At 49.7% G+C, this 21621-nt stretch overlaps 1 protein-coding gene across 1 annotated transcript in view; it reads right to left on the bottom strand.

Annotated features, from left to right (window-relative positions):
• LOC140419375 (uncharacterized) overlaps positions 1-21621 on the bottom strand; it is a 107496-nt gene that overhangs the window by 69287 nt on the left and 16588 nt on the right. The window contains exon 2 of the mRNA XM_072503251.1: positions 2286-3084. Within this exon, the coding sequence (XP_072359352.1) occupies positions 2286-2994 (709 nt within the window). The 5' untranslated portion in view covers positions 2995-3084. The remainder of the gene's footprint in view (positions 1-2285; positions 3085-21621) is intronic.

The following is a 21621-nucleotide window of genomic DNA, read 5'->3' as shown; positions in this document are numbered from 1 at the left end:
GTAAATACTGCACAGCCCTCATGTCATACAACCATCTCAGTGCTGTTTTCACAGGGTAACAGGCAACAACACCTCACTGCTCATATATCATACACCCTTGCCGGGATAAAAGGCAATAACACAAAATCAGGAGTAAAGTCACAGAAGGACAAAGGTTAGGTTTAATGATGAACTGCAGAATAACATAACCATCCAGGGAGATTGGAAAGGCCACAGCCTCCAAGGATCATGGAGCAACAATCTGGATCCATCCAGAGGTCCCCCGAAGTCCCTGCACCTCCGCCATGTCGTCCCCCCGAAACGCCCGTAAAGAAATACAGAGGAACCGCCATTTCTGGTGCCTCCAACGCTTCCCAAAAAACAGCGAGGATACAAAATAAGACCAGTGGTCGGGGTCCCCGACCGACCCCAGGCCTCGAAGAGAGGATACAATTTTTTCCGTCAAACTCAAACCACTGAACCTGCAAATCGAGATTGTGAAAGCATAGCAGCCTGTTCTCAAATTCAGCCGGGAATTTATTCCCAGCTCCCCTCGGGAGACAGGGCACACGGATATTCCTTCTGCAGCCCCATCTCCCCGAATCAACCAGGATGATCAACACCCCATGCAGCAGGATATTTAAGGACTGAAGGCGAGGCCTCACTCAGGAAGCTGCTCTATCGACTGACAGGATTCTCTTCTCTGTTTCATCCAATACCTTTGGGACATCCCACAATTCATAAATAATTTGGGCTGAGGAGCCAGAACCAACATCCACAACAGCTCACAATGGCAGCCATCCTTTAGGCCCGTCCACCAGGGAAACCACCCCTGTAACTAGACCCAGCGCGGCCGCCTCCATCCACCAGGGAAACCACCCCTGCGACTGGACCCCAATCTGGCCACCTCCGTCCACCAGGGAAACCACCCCTGTAACTAGACCCAGCACGGCCGCCTCCGTCCACCAGGGAAACCACCCCTGTAACTAGACCCAGCGCGGCCGCCTCCATCCACCAGGGAAACCACCACTGCGACTGGATCCCAGTCCAGCCGTCTCCGTCCACTCGGGAAACCACCACTGCGACTGCACCCCAGCCAGGCCTCTGACCGCCTACGTCCACTCGGGAAACCACCACTGCGACTGCACCCCAGCCCAGGCCTCTGACCGCCTACGTCCATTCGGGAAACCACCACTGCGACTGGACCCCAGTCCGGCCGTCTCTGTCCACCAAGGAAACCACCACTGCGACTGGACCCCAGCCAGGCCTCTGACCGCCTACGTCCATTCGGGAAACCACCACTGCGACTGGACCCCAGTCCGGCCGTCTCTGTCCACCAAGGAAACCACCACTGCGACTGGACCCCAGCCAGGCCTCTGACCGCCTACGTCCATTCGGGAAACCACCACTGCGACTGCACCCCAGTCCGGCCGTCTCCGTCCACCAGGGAAACCACCACTGCGACTGCACCCCAGTCCGGCCGTCTCCGTCCACCAGGGAAACCACCACTATGACTGGACCCCAGTCCGGCCTCTGACCGCCTACGTCCATTCGGGAAACCACCACTGCGACTGCACCCCAGTCCGGCCGTCTCCGTCCACCAAGGAATCCACCACTGTGACTGGACCCCAGTCCGGCCTCTGACCGCATCATTCAGCCAATGATTGTCTTGACTGAACTCTGCTCCCTGCCACCAAAGTTTTACCAGGATCTCCCAGGAACATAACAGAGATCATACAGGTCAGGATCAAATAATTATGGGTTGTGCATCTGGATAAAGAAGAGGATTAATGGACGAGTGGTGCCAGCGCTCGCAAAAATGCAGCCACCCCCGCCCTTACGTTTCCCGGATTGACTGTATTGAACACAAAGATGATTGATTTAACTTTTATCCAGAATATTAAACACTATAACTGGGCTAGAGATTATTATTAGCAGAGACAGACCCAGTTCAGTTCGAGATCTGATTATCAGTAAAATCCAATCAGTGTAGTTAGCGGTGAACTCACTGGTGACTCCGGACATGGGATAACTAACTAAATCCATTCCCACTTTCAGACCGGTTGCACCACCTCACCCTGCTGTGAATTTGCTGATGTACAGTGAGGTGAATAGTGACCCAGTCCCACAGTGCAGGTAGGTGATTGATCTCTCATTAGTGTGAACATGTTGATGGCACATCAGTTCCTGGGAACCTACAACACGTCCTTCAATCTGGCCATTGAACAGGTCTCTCCTCAGTGTGAACATAGTATTCCAGAAGGATGGGTGAATGAATTCATTCCCTCATTTGGAGAACGAGAGCGGTCTCTCCCCACTGTGAAGGCGCTGGTGTTGCAGCAGGATGGATGAACGAGTGAATCCCTTCCCACACTCATCGCAGGTAAATGGCTTCTCCCCAGAGTGAACCCATCTGTGTGACAGCAGGTCAGATGACTGAGTGAATCCCTTCCCACACACAGAGCAGGTGAATGGCCTCTCCCCAGTGTGAATTCGCTGATGTATAATGAGGACAGATGATTGTTTGAACCCAGTCCCGCAGTAAGAGCACCGGAACGGTTTCTCGTCAGTGTGAAGACGCTGATGGTACATCAGCTCCCTGGAACTTTTAAAGCACTTCCCACAGTCTGAGCATTTAAAAGGTCTCTCATCAGTGTGAACTCTCTGGTGTGTCAGCAGGTGGGATGACTGAGTGAATCCCTTTCCACACTTGGAGCAAATGAATGGCCTCTCTCCAGTGTGAACTCGCTGGTGTGTCAGCAGGTGGCAGAACTGGGAGAATCCTTTTCCACACACGGAGCAGGTGAACGGTTTCTCTCCGGTGTGACTGCGCCGATGAGTTTCCAGGTCAGATGGGGATCTTAATCCCTTCCCACAGTCCCCACATTTCCACGGTTTCTTCACGTGTGATAAACGTTGGTGTTTTGACAGGCCAGATGATCGGCTGTAGCCTCGCCCACACACAGAACACGTGTATGGTTTCTCCCCACTGTGAATGGTGCTTTTTCCTTCCATGTTCAGAATCCGTACGTGGGAGGCTCCACCTGATCCTGGTGTGATGTTTGACTTCAGTTTTCTGACTCCAAATCCTCCCCTTCTAATATCCTGTGAAATTGATTTAAAAGAGAAAAAAGGGAGTGAGAGAGAACCCACAAAAACACAAAGGCAGGTTGTGAAATTGAGCTGAATGAATCTGGTCATTGGTGGGGCCGGCTCTGGGAAAACGTGAGGGTGAAAACTGTTGAATTGTCATAAAAACCCAACTGGATTCGCAGCTCCCTGTCCTTCTAAAGATGGCAGTCATTAACTCCCTCCCTAACAGAAATGTGGGTGTACCTACATGGGTGCACCTACACCTCTTGGAACTGCAGCAGTTCAAGAAGGCAGCTCACCAGCATCTTCTGAAAGGCAACTAGGAATGGGCAGTAAATGTTGGCCTAACCAATGACCCCCCCATCTGGTAAAATGAATTGATAGAAAACCAGGCCGGTCTCCTGCTCCTGTGTGGGTGGAATGAGAATGAAATCAATTGTGAATGATTTTCTCTCCTGGTCACAGGGACCCTGAAGTCCCGCCCACTCTGTGGCATCACCAACGTGGCTTCACATTCGATACACTTACCGCTGAAATAAGGTGGAGGCCGTTCACCGTTGACCTGTTCCTGGGAAAAGGCCCGGAGCTGCTAACTCAAGACCTGCGGGCTCTTATTCGGAGCTTGAGGCCGAAACTGCGGGCAGGATTCTCCACTCCCGCGCCGAAGTGCCCACACCGTCGTGAACGCTGTTGAGGTTCACAACGGCGCGAAACGGCCCCTATGCCGACTGATTCAGGGCCCAATATTGGGCTAGGAGCGGGGCCGCGTCATCTACACGCGCCAGGCCTTGTCGCCGCGTAAAGGCAGCGCCGCATACATGACGCGGCCAGCGCCGCATAACTGGCGTCACCCGCGCATGCGTGGGTTGGCCGGCGCCAACCCGCGCATGCGTGGTTGCCGCCCTCTCCGAGTCCGCCCCGCAAGAAGATGGCGGACGGATCTTGCGGGGCCGCGGGAGGAAGGAGGTCCTCCTTCAGAGAGGACGGCCCGATGATCGGTGGGCACCGATCACGGGCCAGCCCACATTTGAGGTACCCCCCGGTGCAGGATCCCCCTCCCCCCCCCGCCCCGCAGGCCGCCCCCCCCAGCGTTCCCGCGCTGTTCCCGACGGCAGTGACCAGGTGTGGACGGCGCCGGGGGGAACCCGCCGTTTTGGGCTGGCCACTCGGCCCATCCAGGCCTGAGAATAGCAGGGGTGCCGGAGAATCGCCATTTTGGGTGTCTCGGGTGATTCTGCAGCCCGCGGAACTCGACGGGGCCATTCCCGCCGCTTGGGAGAATCGCGGGAGGGCGTCGGACCGGCGTTGTGGGAAATTTTGGTGGCCCAGGCAATTCTCCCAACCGGCGCGGAAGTGCAGAATCGCGCCCAAAGTCTTTCTGAAGCCTTCCCAGCCTAAATGCGGCCCCAATTCTCCGCTCCCCCCGGTGAGCCCATTCCTCCCTCCGCCTGACCGACTCTCACCCGCGACAGAAACCCTCTCGCGCAGGGCTGAGCAAAATGACACTGCGCATGCTCCACAGACCCTCCAGAACCGCGCGTGCGCATTCACTTCCTATAGTCTGAATAGGACATTTTCACACCCGCAAGGAATGTTGGGTAGCGGCAGCGCCATTGAATGTCCAAAAAGGAAATAGAAGATTATTTTATTAACCGTTCGAAATGCATTAATTGAATACACATACATATAAATCCTAGTGAATTTGCTATATTTAATTTCTCAAAGTGATTTAAACCATCTGTTGGAAGACACTCAGCTTTTCAAGCTTTTCCCACTCTCCTCCTCAAGAGATGTTGGCTCTGGTTGTGTTTAATTCCACCGTCACTGATTCTTCTTGCTTTCTCTCTCTATCTGAATAATCACTGGTTTTATAGAAAGATCGAGCACAGATGGAAACCATTCGGCCCATTATGCCTGTACTGGCTCTTTGGAAGATCTATCCAATTAATTCCACAGTCCTGCTGTCTGAGTCAAAACAAGGTGTATCTGCTGTAGTGCTGCAGGAGGTGAAGGGAAAGGGGTTTCCAGCTTGTTACTTCTCAGACACACGCACCCCTGTGGTTGAACAGTGCACTAAACAGAGATTAAAGGCTGACTCAAGTATAGGCAAAATGTGCTGCAAAATCTCAGCAGGTCTGCCAGCACCTGTGGAAATTACAAGTGTTTTGAACCCAATATGACTTCTTCAGAATTGAGCTGCCAGAATCAGAATCACACAGTGCAGAAGAAGCTCTTTGGGCCATCAAGTCTGCACTGACACAGACAGAACACCTGAACTGTCTACCTAATCCCATTTACCTGCACTTGGCCCATAGCTTTAAATGTTATGACATGCCAAGTGCTCATCCAGGTACTTTTTGAAGATGTGAGGCAACCAGCCTCTACCACCTTCCCAGGCAGTGCATTCCAGCCCGTCACCACCCTTTGGGTAAACTAATTTCTCCTCAATTTCCCCCAAAACCTCCTGCTCCAGACCTTTAACTGGTGACTGACCCTTCAACTGAGGGGAACAGCTGCTCCCTATCCACCCATGTTCCTCATAATCATGTTCACCTTAATCATGTTGCCTCTCAGTCTTCTCACCTCCAACAAAAACAACCCAAGCCTATCCAACCTCTGTTCATAACTTAAATGTTCCACCCTAGGCAACATCCTGGTGAATCTCTTCTGCACCCTGTCCAATGCTATCTCACCCTTCCTATAATGTGGTGAGCAGAATTGCACACAGTACTCCAGCTGTGGCCTCACCAAAGTTCTATACAGCTTCATCATGACCTTCCTGCTTTTGTAATCTATGCCCTGATTGATAAAAGCGAGTGAACCGTATGCCTTTTTCACCACTCTATTAACCTGCCCTTCTGCCTTCAGAGATCTATGGACAAACGCCAAGGTCTCTTTGTTCTTTTATATATGACTTCGTAATATATTTCCTTGTCAAATTACTCCTTCCAAAGTGTATCAGCTCACACTTTTCAGGGTTAAATTCCATCTGCATCATAAAAGCCCATTTGGCCACGCATCCCCTGCCCCCCTCTCCCCCCCCCCCCCCCCCCCCCCCCCGGACGACTTTCAATTTTGCAGCAATAGTCGGCCCAATTTAAAATGTAGTGACAAGGGGGTGGCACTGAGTGAGAAGTAATACAAAAAAATCAGAATAGATGGAGAAGTCCGAGGTCACATTCATCAGTTTTCGACAACTTGCTTTGCCCCCTTCAACATATATGGCCATAATAATGGGAATTACAACATTGCTGTACCGACCCAACAAAATAGAGCTAATATGTGACTTGTAGTCCGTTACTCCAACAGGCAATCAGCAGTTGCTGCTGGATACAGGAAATCCAAACAGGTTAGTGCAGATTCGGAACATTTGAAAAAAATCAGGTGCTAGAAGGGCTCAAGGGAAGTTGAGGAAGTGATAGAGTCGGATAAGAGTGATTAGAGGAGGCAATTGTGACCTGACCCTGTTTGTCGACAGGTTACGGCGGAGTGCACGAGGAGCAAAGAACAGGATGGATGATGGTTGAACAAGGCAGAACAAGAACAAACCTAAAAGTGGAATCTACCTGATGGGCAATGAAACCGATGATGGAAAGGAAACGGACATTTAAAGAGATTTTAAGAAGATAACAATAAAAACAAACACACCTCCATAGCAAGAACATCCTTCCTCAGATAAAGACACCAAAACTGCACACAATACTCCAGGTCTGGCCTCACCAATGCCCTATACAATTGCAGTAAAGCATCTCTATTCCTGTACTCAAATCCTCTCGCTATGAAGGCCAACATACCATTTGCTTTCTTTACTGCCTTTTGTATCTGTGTGCTTACTTTCAGTGACTGATGAACAAAGACATCAAGGTCTTGCTGAGTATCCACCTTTCTGGGTGACTTCCGGTGACGGTGGGCGGGAGGCGGCCGCACAATGGAGAGCTCCTGTTCGGCAACGGCATTTTGGAAATGGAGGAAATCCAAGGAAAATGGGGGGAAGGAACCGAGGTTGGGAGGAGGAGTTTTACAAGAGGCAGTGGACGGGATGAGCTGGAGAGCTGGGGGGGTGGGGGGGGGAGGGGGAGCTGTGAAAGATTAAGGGTGGCTACGGGTAATCCCTGATTCCTTTTTGTCATTTGTTTATGTAAACATGCGGGTTGAGGTTTGGGGGTTGGTGGGTAGATGGGATCGTTGTTATTATGGGGATTGACATATCTCGCTGATTATTGTGCATTGTTGATGGATGTAAATGTGGGAGAAAATGTAAAAAAAATTTTTTTTAAAAAGAGTATCCACCTTTCTCAATTTATATCCATTCAAATAATAATCCGCCTTCCTATTTTTGCTACCGAAGTTGAAATCTCACATTAGCACATGGGATTACGGGTAGTGTCTTGAGGAGAGATGGTTCTCAAAAACTAAGCAAAAGTTGGAATAATTGGGTCTTTTTCTGATCGTTGGGCAGTGACTAATGGGATGCCGCAGGGATCTGTGCTGGGACCCCAATGGTTCACATTCTATATTAATGATTTGGACGAGGGCACTATATATATTATCTCTAAATGTGTAGATGATACAAAGTTGGATGGGAAGGTGAGCTGGGAGGAGGATGCAGAGATACTTCAGTGGGATTTGCATGCTTATGCCCACTCACTCAGCCTATTCAAATAAAAGATTTTTATTTTTTTATTTTTATAACTTTAGTGTACCCAATTCATTTTTTCCAATTAAGGGGCAATTTAGTGTGGCCAATCCACCTGACCTGCGCATCTTTGGGTTGTGTGGGTGAAACCCACGCAGACATGGGGAGAATGTGCAAACTCCACACGGACAGTGACCCAGGGCTGGGTTTCGAACCCTGGTCCTAAGCGCCGCAGGCCCAGTGCTAACCACTGCGCCACATGCCGCCCTCTCTGTGATGAAGATTATCAGGTCCTGGAAATTTGTCCCCCATCATTCCCATTAATTTCCCCAAAACTATTTCTTCAGCTCCTCACTAAAACTGTTTGCCAAAACTTCTGGTACATTATTCATGTCTTCCTTTGTGAAGACAGAAGCAAAGTACAAAATTTGTTCCTCCGCCATTTCTTTGTTCCGTTTGAATTCCTCCGTTTCTGACTGCAAGCGGCAGACATTACTTTTTAATCAATCGTTTTCTCTTTACATACTCCATAGAGAAACTGATTTTATAACAATTGGACTTGACGCACACACATTGATACCTGTCCAGGATGAGTAAAATTGATGTGAAAGCGTAAATCACTTGCATAGGAATAATTATGGGCCTGTTAGCAAATCAACCGAGTGCAAAGTATCCACCAGGTGGATAGAGATGAATGGAGAGCTGGAGAATGTTTTAAGTCCATGCATGTTGTTATTTTGCATGATATTGAAGTAGGTGATTTGCAAGGGGCGGGGGGGGGGGGGGGGGGGGTGGGAGGACTGTCTGAGAGCAGGGGTATCAATCCAGTTATTCAGAGAGCACACAATTTTCAATAGATGATGGAATAAAATGGAATTTACCACAAGTTATGTGAAGGGGGAATGAAAGATTCAGAGTTTAATTCCCCCCCCCAGGCTCCATTTGACTTAACAGCACATTTTGTGATTTTAGACAAATAAGCTAAGTGAATGAGCCAGTCACAGGATACATGAAGGGGACCCTTGTTTCTCTACCTCCCTGCTTACAAAGGAATGACTGTTGCCAATGGACCGGGTCACCCGCCTCCTGACCAGTCACACTGGGGAGGGCTCAAATCGGCTGCTATCGTGTTAGCGCATGTTGCTGGAGGGGTTCGAGCAGGAAGGTTAGCCACATATCAACACAGTGGGTGGGTGGGTATCTTGTGGTCTGCTGACCATCCTCAATTATGCAGGCTGTGTCCTTTTGACCTTGACGGGACCCTACTCATCCTCCTTGCTGTGTGCATCGGCTGATGTTCAGTAGTACGCACTGTGACCCGTGTCCCCAAAGCCAGTTGCACAAAGCACATCAGCGCCCTACAAGCCACTCTTCTGCGCAACACGCCCTGTGACGACCGTCAAATCGTGGATGAGGTTGTCAATGCCAAACCATGTGCACCTTTCCTTCTGGTCCAATGGGTCCAATCCCCACTGTGCGAATGGGAGTTGGAAGGAGGGATGGAAGGATTCGGAATTTGGATTTTCCTCCATTTTGTGTCAGTCAGAACAGAACAGAGTGTCTGTTAATTCAAAGAACTTGGGGCAGCATGGTGGCGCAGTGGATCAGAGAATTTACAGTGCAGGAGGCCATTCAGCCCATCGAGTCTGCACCAGCCCTTAGAAAGAGCACCTTACCTAAGCCCCACAACTCCACCCCATCCCCCTAACCAAGTAACCCCACCTAAACTTTTTGGACACTAAGGGCAATTGAGAATAGCCAATCCACCTATCCTGCACGTCTTTGGATAGCACGGCTGCATCACGCCGCCGAGGTCCCAGGTTCGATCCTGGCTCTGGGTGACTGTCCGTGTGGAGTTTGCACCTTCTCCCCCGTGTTTGCGTGGGTTCCACCCCTGCAACCCAAAGATGTGCAGGGTACGTGGATTGGCCACGTTAAATTGTCCCTTAATTGGAAAAAATTAATTGGGTACTCTAAATTTTTTTTTTTTTAAATTTCAGCTGAACTTCATTTTGGACCAAACATGCTAACCAGACATAACCTAAGGAGAGTGGCTGCTTTTGTCTGCTACGCTCGCTCCCAGGAGTATCTCATGGCTATTGGTTCCTGCTCATTAACAGTTGGTGTTCTGGTGGTGCTGGTCAATGTGTACGCCCTGAACTGGGACGATGCGGGTTTTATGCGGCGCATGTTGGGTCGGATTCCGGACTTGGATGTGGGGGGGCTTGATAATGGGGGAGTGGGGGACTTTAACACGGTGCTGGATCGGCACTGGATTGCTCCAGGTCTAGAACGGGTAGGAAGCCGGCGGCAGCTAAAGTGCTGAGGGGGTTTATGGACCAGATGGAGGGGTGGACCCTTGGAGATTTGCAAGGCCGGGGACGAGGGAATTTTCATTCTTCTCGCATGTTCATAAGGCTTACTCCCGGATCAACTTTTTTATCATGAGTAGGGCGAGAGTAGAGGATACCGAGTACTTGGCGATAGTCATTTCGGACCACGCCCCGCATTGGGTGGACTTAGAGCTGGTGGAGGAGAGGGACCAGCGCCCGTTGTGGCGCTTGGAGGTGGGGCTGTTGGCGGACAAGGAGGTGAGTGAGCGGGTCCGAGGAAGCATAGAGAGATACCTGGAGACCAACGATAACGGGGAGGTCCGAGTGGGGATGGCCTGGGAGGCGCTGAAGGCGGTGGTTAGGGGAGAACTGATCTCCATTAGGCCCACAAGGAAAGGTGTGAGCAGAGGGAGAGGGAGAGGCTGGTGGGGGAGATGGTGAGGGTAGACAGGAGGTATGCAGAGGTGCCTGAGGAGGGACGGTTGAGGAAGAGGCGTAGCCTCCAGGCCGAATTCGACCTGTTGACCACCAGGAAGGCGGAGGTGCAGTGGAGGAAGGCCCAGGGGGCGATTTATGAGTATGGGGAAAAGGCAAGCCGGATGCTGGCGCATCAGCTTCGGAAGCGGGACACAGCTAGGGAGATCGGGGGTGTTAAGGACAGGGGAGGGAGCGTGGATCGGAGTGGAGTTGGCATCAATGGGGTCTTTAGGAAAATTTATTAGGAACTGTACTGGTCCGAGCCCCCACTGGAGGAGGGAGGGATGGGCTGCTTTCTGGACCAATTGAGATTTCTGAAGGTGGAGGAGGGACTGGTGGTGGGATTGGGGGCCTCGATTGTGCTGGAGGAGCAGGCCAAAGGGATAGGGAGCATGCAGGCGGGGCCGGATGGTTTCCCGGTCGAGTTTTACAAGAAATATGTGGACCTGTTGGGCCCGTTGCTAGTTAGGGCCTTCAATGAGGCAAGGGGGGGTGGGCTTTGCCCCCGACGATGTCCCGAGCACTGATCTCCTTGATCCTGAAGCGGGACAAGGATCCCCTGCAGTGTGGGTCTTACAGGCCGATTTTGTTGTTAAATGTAGATGTCAAGGTGCTGGCGAAGGTCTTAGCCACGAGGATTGAGGATTGTGTGCCGCAGGTGATCCACGAAGACCAGACGGGGTTCGTGAAGGGGAGGCAGTCGAACGCGAATGTGCGGAGGCTCCTGAACGTTATTATAATGCCGGTGAGGGAAGGGGAAAGCGAAGATATTAGTGGGGATGCTCGCTGAGAAGGCCTTCGATAGGGTAGAGTGGGGGTACTTGTGGGAGGTGCTGAAGAGGTTTGGGTTTGGGGAGGGATTTGTCAGGTGGGTTAGGCCGTTGTACGAGACCCCGATGGCGAGTGTGGCCATGAACAAGAGGAGGTCTGAGTACTTTCGGTTGCATCGAGGGATGAGGCAGGGGTGTCCCCTGTCCCCCCTGCTCTTTGCACTGGCGATTGAACCCCTGGCTATGGCACTGAGGGTGCCGAGGCACTGGAGGGGGTTGGTGCGGGGTGGGGAGGAGCATAGGGTGTCGCTCTATGAGGACGACTTGCTGCTATATGTGGCGGACCCGATGAGGGGAATGCCGGAGGTAATGAGGATCCTTAGGGAGTTTGGGGATTTCTCAGGGTACAAGCTCAACATGGGGAAGAGCGAGTTGTTCGTGGTTCACCCAGGGGACCAGGAGAGGGGGATTGCTGAGCTCCCACTAAAAAGGGCGGAGAGGAGCTTCAGGTATTTGGGGGTCCAGGTGGCCAAGAGCTGGGGGGCCCTCCATAGGCTTAATTACACGAGGCTGGTGGAGCAAATGGAGGAGGAGTTCAAGAGGTGGGATGCACTGCCGCTGTCCCTGGCGGGTAGGGTGCAGTCAGTTAAGATGACGGTGCTCCTAAGGTTCTTGTTCCTGTTCCAGTGCCTCCCCATGTTTATCCCGAAGGCCTTCTTTAGGTGGGTCAATAGGAGCATAACGGGGTTTGTGTGGGTGCGAGGGACTCAGAGGGTGAGAAGGGTGTTCCTGGAGCGGAGTAGAGATAGGGGGGGACTGGCGCTGCCCAACCTCTGTGGGTACTACTGCGCCGCCAATGCAGCGATGGTGCACAAGTGGGTGATGGAGAGGGAGGGGACTGCATGGAAGAGGCTGGAGTCGGCGTCTTGTGAGGGTACGAGTCTGGGGGCGTTGGGAACAGCGCCGCTGCCGCTCCCTCCAATGAGGTATACCACGAGCCCGCCAGTGGAGGCGTCACGGGGGGAAGTTGGGGCCTCGGTGTGGACCCCAATACGGGGGAACCACCGGTTTGTCCCAGGGAGAATAGATTGGGTTTTCGGAGTGGCACAGGGCAGGGATAAGAAGGTTGAGGGACATGTTTGTGGACGGGACGTTCGCGAGCCGAAGGAGAAGTATGGGCTCCCCCCCCGGGGAACACCTTTAGATATTTACAGGTATGGGCATTTGCCAGGCGGCAAGTGGTGGAATTCCCGCGGCTGCTGCCACGCACAGTACAGGACAGGGTGCTCGGGGGGGGGGGGGGGGGGGGGTGTTGGAGTGGGGAAGATCTCAGAAAATTACCAGGTTATGCAGCAGGAGGAGGAGGCCTCAGTGGTGAAGTTGAAAGGTAAGTGGGAAGAGGAGTTGAGAGAGGAGATCGAAGAGGGGACGTGGGCAGATGCCCTAGGGAGGGTGAACTCTTCCTCTTCGTGCGCGAGGCTCAGCCTCATACAGTTTAAGGTGCTGCACAGGGCACACATGACCGGGACAAGGATGAGCCAGTTCTTTGGGGGTGAGTACAGGTGTGTTAGGTGCTCAGGGAGCCCAGCAAATCACACCCATATGTTCTGGGCATGCCCAGTGCTGGAGGAATTTTGGAACGGCGTAGCGAGGATGGTGTCGGGGGTGGTAGGATCCAGGGTCAAGCCTGGCTTGAGCGTCGCAATATTTGGGGTTGCAGGGGAGCCGGGAGTGCGGGGGGGGGGGGGGGGGGGGGGGGAGGGGCCGGTATTCTGGCCTTTGCGTCCCTGGTAGCCCGGCGCAGGATTCTTCTTCTGTGGAAGGATGCGAGGCCCCCAAGCGTGGAATCCTGGATCAACGATATGGCGGGGTTTATTAAATTTGAGTGTGAAATTCGCCTGAAGGGGATCGGTACAAGGGTTCTTCAGGCGGTGGCAACCGTTCCTGGACTTGCTGGCAGAACGGTAGACAATGGTCAGCAGCAGCAGCAACCCGGGGGGCGGGTTCTATTTTAGTTTTTTTGCGTTTACACTGGGGAATCTGAGGGGGTGTATATATTTGCCATGTTTGCTTGGTGTTAATTCGGGTTGTTAATTTATTATTGGTGTACAGGGGGGGAGGGGGGCACGGGGGTCGTTTTACTTTGTTCTGTATTTAATTCTATTTGGTTCCTTTTTCATTCTGTTGATGATATTTTGTGAAAACCTGAATAAAAATTATTTTTTTAAAAAAAAGTTGGTGTTCTATTTGCCTTCAGAAATAACTCATGGTTTTCTGGCAGAAACTTCATTAACTTTTGCCTCAGCAACATTTTTCCGGTTGGTCAGTGGATATAACTCAGAGACAACAGACAGGGGCCTCCGCTTAAGATAACAACTTGTAGCATTTGCAGGACATGTGTTATCCAAATGGCCTAGTGGGATGAAGTCTTCATTAAACCACCATGCTGTTTGTGATACCCATTGATTTAGAGTCTGGGATCAGGCTAACGAGGGACAGAAAATTATCACAGGAGTGTTAATCCGTCAAGGCAACTGGACTGTTCCGCTTTTGCAATCAGCAGAAACAGTAATTAATGGAGGACTGTGATATCAGAGACCTGAAATAGAATCACAGATGTAACAAAATGATCTGTCTTATAAGTGTTACAAAGAAGTAATTATTTTTGACTCTGTCTTGAACTCTGGAACAGCGTACACAGTACAGTATTTACAGTGCAGAAGGAGGCCATACGGCCCATCGAGTCTGCACCGGCCCTTGGAAAGAGCACCCTACCTAAGCCCACACCCCCACCCTATCCCCATAACCCAGTTAACCCACCCAACCATTTTGGACACAAAGGGCAATTTAACTGGGCCAATTCACGTAACCTGCACAGCTTTGGATTGTGGGAGGAAACTGGAGCACCCGGAGGAAACCCACGCAGACACAGGGAGAAAGTGCAAACTGCACACAAACAGTGACCCAAGCCAGGAATCAATACTGGGACCCTGGAGTTGTGAAACATTGCTAACCACTGTGCTACCGTGCCCCCCCCAAGTATATGGTTAACTGTAATGAACACGTTTGTCAATCATCGGTATGCACACACTGGGCACCTGCTTTTTTTTGTTTTATTTTGTAAACTTTAATTTGTGCATTGAAATAATTATCTATTGTTATTATTTGACAACATGTATTAACTAAAACATATGTAGGGACTAGTGTAGAATGTCACATTCTAAACTGTGATTAATGCCACACATTTATGTTATGAATTCATTCAGTGACTTCCGGTTGCGGCGATGACCAGCTAAACTGCACGTTTCGGCACCTCCCGTTTTAACGGACTTTTGGGCTCTTATCGGGAGCCCCAACGGAAATTCTTTACGGCCAAACCAGTGTGAGGTGACAAAGAAAGGAGTCCCCCCAGGTGTGAATGGAAAGAAGCGATAGTAGTGGCCAGATTGCGGAGGATCCCTTGGAGCAGCGGCAGAGGAGAGAAGGGAGAAGCAAGATGGCGGCGGAGGGAGCTCAGATGGTATGGGGCCCGGAACAGCAGGAGTTCCTCCGATGTGTGGAGGAGCTCAAGAAAGAGGTGCTGGCGCCGATGTTACTGGCAATCGAGGGATTAAAGGAAACACAAAAGGTCCAGGCGATGGAGCTCCATGGAGTGAAGGCAAAGGCAGCTGAGAACGAAGACGAGATACAGGGCCTGGTGGTAAAAACGGACACGCACGAGGCCCTACATAAGAGGTGCACAGAAAGGCTGGAAGTCGTGGAGAACAGCTCGAGGAGGAAGAATCTAAGGATTTTAGGTCTTCCCGAAGGGACAGGGGGAGCTGATGCTGGGGCGTATGTGAGTACGATGCTCCATACTCTAATGGGAGCTGAGGCCCCAACGGGCCCCTTGGAAGTGGAGGGAGCGTACCGGGTCCTCGTGAGAAGACCAAAGGCAGGGGAAACACCAAGAGCAATAGTGGTGAGGTTCCACCGCTACAGGGACAGGGAGATGGTCCTGGGATGGGCTAAGAAGACACGGAGTAGCAAGTGGGAGAACGCGGTGATACGCGTATATCAAGGTTGGAGTGCGGAGGTGGCGAGAAGGAGGGCGAGTTTCAACCGGGCCAAGGCGGTGCTCCATAGGAAGAAAGTAAAATTTGGAATGCTGCAGCCAGCAAGATTGTGGGTCACACATCAGGGCAAACACCACTACTTCGAGACGGCGGAGGAGGCATGGACATTCATACAGGAAGAGAAATTGGACTAGACTTGAGAAATTGATGTTTGGAGAGAGGTAGCGAGGTAGTGGCACAGGTATGTAAAGTGGGGAGAGGGGAGGGCTAATTTGTAATAATGTTGGACGGGGAAAAATCCCCCCCCCCCCACCCCACCCCCGAGGGGGGGGGGGGGGACGCGAAGAAATGTGGGCGCCGGTGGGAAAGGGAAGGGGAATGAGGGAACTGTGCCATTAGGGGCGGGGCCGAGAGGGAAGCGCGGGTTTTTCCCCGCGCTATGGAAATTGTGGCAGGAAAAATGGGCGCAGGAAGGAAGAAGGCCTCACACGCAGGGAGGTCAAAGGATATACGGGAGAAGCCGAGGTCAGCCAGAGTTTGCTGACTCCCGGAAGCAATATAGAACATAGAACAATACAGCGCAGTACAGGCCCTTCGGCCCACGATGTTGCACCGAAACAAAAGCCATCTAACTTTGCACTATGCCATTATCATCCATATGTTTATCCAATAAACTTTTAAATGCCCTCAATGTTGGCGAGTTCACTACTGTAGCAGGTAGGGCATTCCACGACCTCACTACTCTTTGCGTAAAGAACCTACCTCTGACCTCTGTCCTATATCTATTACCCCTCAGTTTAAAGTTATGTCCCCTCGTGCCAGCCATTTCCATCCGCGGGAGAAGGCTCTCACTGTCCACCCTATCCAACCCCCTGATCATTTTGTATGCCTCTATTAAGTCTCCTCTTAACCTTCTTCTCTCCAACGAAAACAACCTCAAGTCCATCAGCCTTTCCTCATAAGATTTTCCCTCCATACCAGGCAACATCCTGGTAAATCTCCTCTGCACCCGCTCCAAAGCCTCCACGTCCTTCCTATAATGCGGTGACCAGAACTGTACGCAATACTCCAAATGCGGCCGTACCAGAGTTCTGTACAGCTGCAACATGACCTCCCGACTCCGGAACTCAATCCCTCTACCAATAAAGGCCAACACTCCATAGGCCTTCTTCACAACCCTATCAACCTGGGTGGCAACTTTCAGGGATCTATGTACATGGACACCTAGATCCCTCTGCTCATCCACACTTTCAAGAACTTTACCATTAGCCAAATATTCCGCATTCCTGTTATTCCTTCCAAAGTGAATCACCTCACACTTCTCTACATTAAACTCCATTTGCCACCTCTCAGCCCAGCTCTGCAGCTTATCTATATCCCTCTGTAACCTGCTACATCCTTCCACACTATCGACAACACCACCGACTTTAGTATCGTCTGCAAATTTACTCACCCACCCTTCTGCGCCTTCCTCTAGGTCATTGATAAAAATGACAAACAGCAACGGCCCCAGAACAGATCCTTGTGGTACTCCACTTGTGACTGTACTCCATTCTGAACATTTCCCATCAACCACCACCCTCTGTCTTCTTTCAGCTGACGAATGTGATATAAAATAGTTACTTTAGAGATATTAGTTAATGTAATGTAGAAATAAGCCACTTTGATTCTGGCAAGTAGAGACAAAGGATTTTAGACCGCATGGAAAAAAGCAGGAAGAGGTGTGTCTATGAGAGTGATGCTGAATTGATAGGGGCCGGAGAAAGGGATTGGAAGTGAGCCAATCAGAATAGATCAAACAGGTCAGGAGGGACATAGGATGACCTATGGGTGTCGAGTATGTGAAACTTGATGCCATTTGAGTGTATCAGTACTGATCTCTCTGTCTGGGACATTCACTTAGTCCCGGAGCTGCAGAGAGCAACATGTTATCTGTATCACTGTGGACTAAGTTTAGCTTGCAAGCTGAATAAAATAACTAACGTTATACTTGCAAATCCATCTCGACTTTTATTGAGGCCAGACTGACGGATAAAGAAATTTGGGATTCAACATTTGGTGCCGAAACCCAGGATTTCTCAGGGCGATCCTGATCCAACTGCAAAATCAGAATTAGACTGATTATGAACAGGAGGATGGGGAACAAGGGGCCCTCAATGTAGAACTGGAAAATGACCGCACATTGATTGTTCCCCTCTTCTTATCGTCTGATTAGTCTGGTCACTCGCGGTTGGCACAGAAAGACCGCCTCGACGAAATCATAGGTCAGTCTGGGGATTAGCAATTTAATTGATGGGATTTCATATTGTTGATTCGGCTTGGGTTAGGGTTTTGGGTTGATGTGACATCTCAAATGATGATTCAATTCCAAGTATAAGGGTTCAGAGGCTGATGGGACTTCAGTAGTGAAGGTTCAGTCTATTATATGGGTTCAGGGGCTGATGGGACTTCAGTAGTGAAGGTTCAGTCCAGTATAACTGTTTTTAAATCTGAAGATGGTTCAACTCTATGTGTGAGTGTTTTAAATATATAGTTGATTAAGCTAAAATTGTCTCCTTGGACTGTATTGGCGAAAAACGCAGTTCCGAGGACTAGTTGAGATTGTGGGGAATGCTGCATATTGGTTGAAGCAGAAGTCTCTCAAAGGGTTAACAGCAGCAGGCAAAATCAAAAGACAGACAGTGCTTCTCACTCAGGCTTTGAGATAACATCAGCAGCCTGTAGTGTAATCGGATACCTTTCCTTTGAGTCAGTGAACACCAGCAAAGTTACGTTTTGAATTAATTAAAGGAAACCAGTGGGTTTCTCCACCTCTTTGATAAAAGTTATTATTTTCGAAAGCAATTGATTGAAATTGCCAGAATCTTAAGTTTTACTTACTTGAAATAATGTTTATCTCATTTTATCAGGAGATTAATAGAAACTTAAAGGAGGTAACGGACAGCATTTTTTAAAAAAAAGTGTAAATCTGGAGATGATAGTTGATTTTGCCAACACTTATGTGAATGTAAAAGGAGAAAAAAACTTGTTAAAAGAAAAATTGTTAAGATAAAGAAATAATTAAGTTGTAAATGTTATACAAGTTTGTGTTAAGCAAATTGTAAATTTGGTTCTGAGTTGAGATCAGAGCTAAGCTTGCAAGTTGCAGTAATTCAATTTGAATTTTCAAACATTTTTAAGTTTAAAAAAAAAAGCGCAAGTAGAGACAGGAAAGACACGGGTCAAACAAGAGATGAGCTACGTAGTTCAATGGCTGGCCTTGAATTGACAGAAAAAGAAAAATTCAATAATTTGGAAAAGTCAGTAAAAGTTCCGTCTGCACCCATAGCATGGTCTGCGCTCATTCCAGAACCACCAGAGTACAATAATATATACCCAGTCATTGCTCCCCAGATTCCAAATATGCCAGAAACTCAAGCCCTTTTGGGTGATAGTGTGGAACCTGATTTACCAACTTCACGACCAGAAGAGCAAAAGGAACTCTGTCCCACTAGCCCAGTTAGCTCTAGGACAAGATCTCGGACAGCGAGAGAGGGGCTTGACCCTCACCAGAAACAATTAAGCATATCACCTAAGTCTCTCCAAACTAAGGAGAAACCACAAGATTCGGGAACAAAGGAAGCTGAAACAACTTCTTTTGAAGAGAAAGAACTCCCCCTAGTGACAGGGAGAGACGTTGAAGTCTTGGAACAACCAGGGGAAATAGCTAGAGTGCCCCCTGGTGACATTCGGAGACAGTTACGGATTAGGAAGATGCGAAACCCCGACGCAGTGACTGCGGGAGCGAACCCCACGATAGACGTTTACTTCCCATGGACACCCAGTGAGATGATGGCTATTATGTCTACAATCCCAGATAGAAAAAAATATCCTGCTGCCTTCATGGATTCCTTGAGGACTACCATCTCAATTTATCAAGCTGATTCAAGGGACCTCTGGGCCCTAGTCCAGCAGATTTTAACCCCAGCAGAGTACCGCAATTATCTTAACCACCTGAATTATGCAAGTCATGCCGCACTTCAGCAGGCCTATGCGTTAGACGACGATAGAAGGACACAGATCTTGAATGCGTTGAATAGCACATTTCAAAGGCCCATAAATCTTTCTGTTATCTTAGACCTAAAACCTAAGAAGACTGAAGAGCCAGAGGAATTTCTGGAGCGTTTTAATGAAATCTACCGTGGGCAGTCAGGCGATTTGCTGTATCAAAATGGTCAGAATTCCCCTCAATATTGTGCTATGTTAATGCATTGCTTACCACCTTCTGTGGTTACTGCTGTGAAATGTAATAACATGAATTGGACAGAGAACGACCCTTCCCAGATGGCAAGAGCAGTCAGATTTTATTGGAAGGAGGGTGTAGGCCAAGAAGGAGGCTCAGTTACAAAGGTTAAGACTGAGTATGTAATGAAAAAGGATGATTGGCGATCCCAACAAGCGGCAGAAATGGTAGTTTATCAGCAGGAGCCCCAATATTGTGACTTTGGGTGGGTGGATCAGCGAAGAGGAGGATACCAAACCCACCCAAAGGGACCCTCACCCCCTTTTTATGGCCCACCGAACGCATCGACAGCTTTACAACCGCAGCCCCCTCTGAGGGGCCATTGGTCTACTGGAAGAAGAGGACGGGGCAGAAATAGAGGGAGCAATGCATGTTTTAATTGCGGCCGTGCAGATCACTGGCAACAGGAATGCCCCTTTAAAAGACAGGACAGGTGTGTGAGTATCCTATTTCTGAACCTGTGACAGTCACTTACGAGAATAAGTCTGCAGAGCATCAGTTTGTAGTGACTACTGGATTGGACTGTAACTTGTTGGCCTGAGATTTACTGTGTATCTTCCAGCTACAGCTAGAATGCGGAGATGAGGGGGTAACGGTTACATCATGGAGGATGAGACAACAGTGCTATATTTCTATCACCCCCCAGTGGTGGACGTTAGACGTTGAACAGTCACTGCATCACGTTACCCTGGCCTATGACAGAACTGGACAAAACAGGGAGTTGGAGGACAAATACCGGCCATTACTTGAGACCGAATGGCCAGTCAAGGTTACAGCCACAGTCACGGGAAAAGAAGGTGTGGAGCATGTTGGAGTGGCTACGCATCGTCTGTATGATATTTGGCCCCACTTCGCTTGGTGTGTTGTTGGCGATGGACATGGAAAAGGGGAATATTATGTATCTGTGTAGCCCCAACCAATCTACAAGGTTACATCACCTCTGCAAAGGTGATGTTCTTCGCTGCCCCCATATACGAGGACATGGTATCGACTCATGGAAGGTCATCAAAGTTAAGGAGAATGCAGGAGTCATGAAGCAGTTGCACCGGTCCCGGCGATGGGAAGGGAACATTATATGGACATTGCCTTGTTTTTGGAATACATGTAAATTCGATTTTGGATGTGTTAAGAGTGGTACAATAAAGGTAAAATCAGGCTGTCAAGAGCGTAGGAAGAGGCTATGAGAAAGTGAAAGGGACTAGAGAGAGGATGGGGCGTATGAGAAGGGAGAACATAGAACAGCTAGAACGTAGGTTACCGGGAGATACACTTAAGTTAGTTAAAGGCCAAACTGAGGAAAACCCGGGTAGTAAACCTTGGGAGCCCTCGAGGCAATAACCAAGGAGTTGTCTCAGCTACGGTTGTTTGCAATGCAGAACCGGTATGCTCTTGACTATCTTCTGGCCCGTGGGGGTGGGGTATGCGCCATAGTGCAGGGCAAGTGTATCATGGGAGTTCAGGACTTGACCGCTAACATCACTAAATTTATGGATCGCATATGGGATCACTTGGACGGGATGCAGGATCCTGGCTCTTGTGGTAACTGGGGATTTGGAGGTTGGAAGGACAGGTTGATAAATATGGCCATGTATCTAGTGGTAGCTATCGGCTGCATCTTTGTGGGCCTGGCCATCCTTAAATGTGTGATGGGTAGAATGCGGGGTGCACTGGATCAGATCAATGCCCCAAAAAATTTAACTGTTAAAATCCATGAGGGTGAAGCAGATGAGGGGGGGCTAAGACAGGAATTGGAAATGCAGCGACGGATCTTTTTAGATGGGGAACCGCAGCTATGGATTGGATAGTCCGGTTATCATGGAATGATAAAAGGAGGGAATGACGAATGTGATATAAAATAGTTACTTTAGAGATATTAGTTAATGTAATGTAGAAATAAGCCACTTTGATTCTGGCAAGTAGAGACAAAGGATTTTAGACCGCATGGAAAAAAGCAGGAAGAGGTGTGTCTATGAGAGTGATGCTGAATTGATAGGGG

Source organism: Scyliorhinus torazame, chromosome 5, assembly GCF_047496885.1.
Source record: "Scyliorhinus torazame isolate Kashiwa2021f chromosome 5, sScyTor2.1, whole genome shotgun sequence".
NCBI classification, from domain to species: domain Eukaryota; kingdom Metazoa; phylum Chordata; class Chondrichthyes; order Carcharhiniformes; family Scyliorhinidae; genus Scyliorhinus; species Scyliorhinus torazame.
The sequence above is the reverse complement of the archived record's forward strand: the minus strand, read 5'-3'. Positions and strand labels throughout refer to the sequence as shown.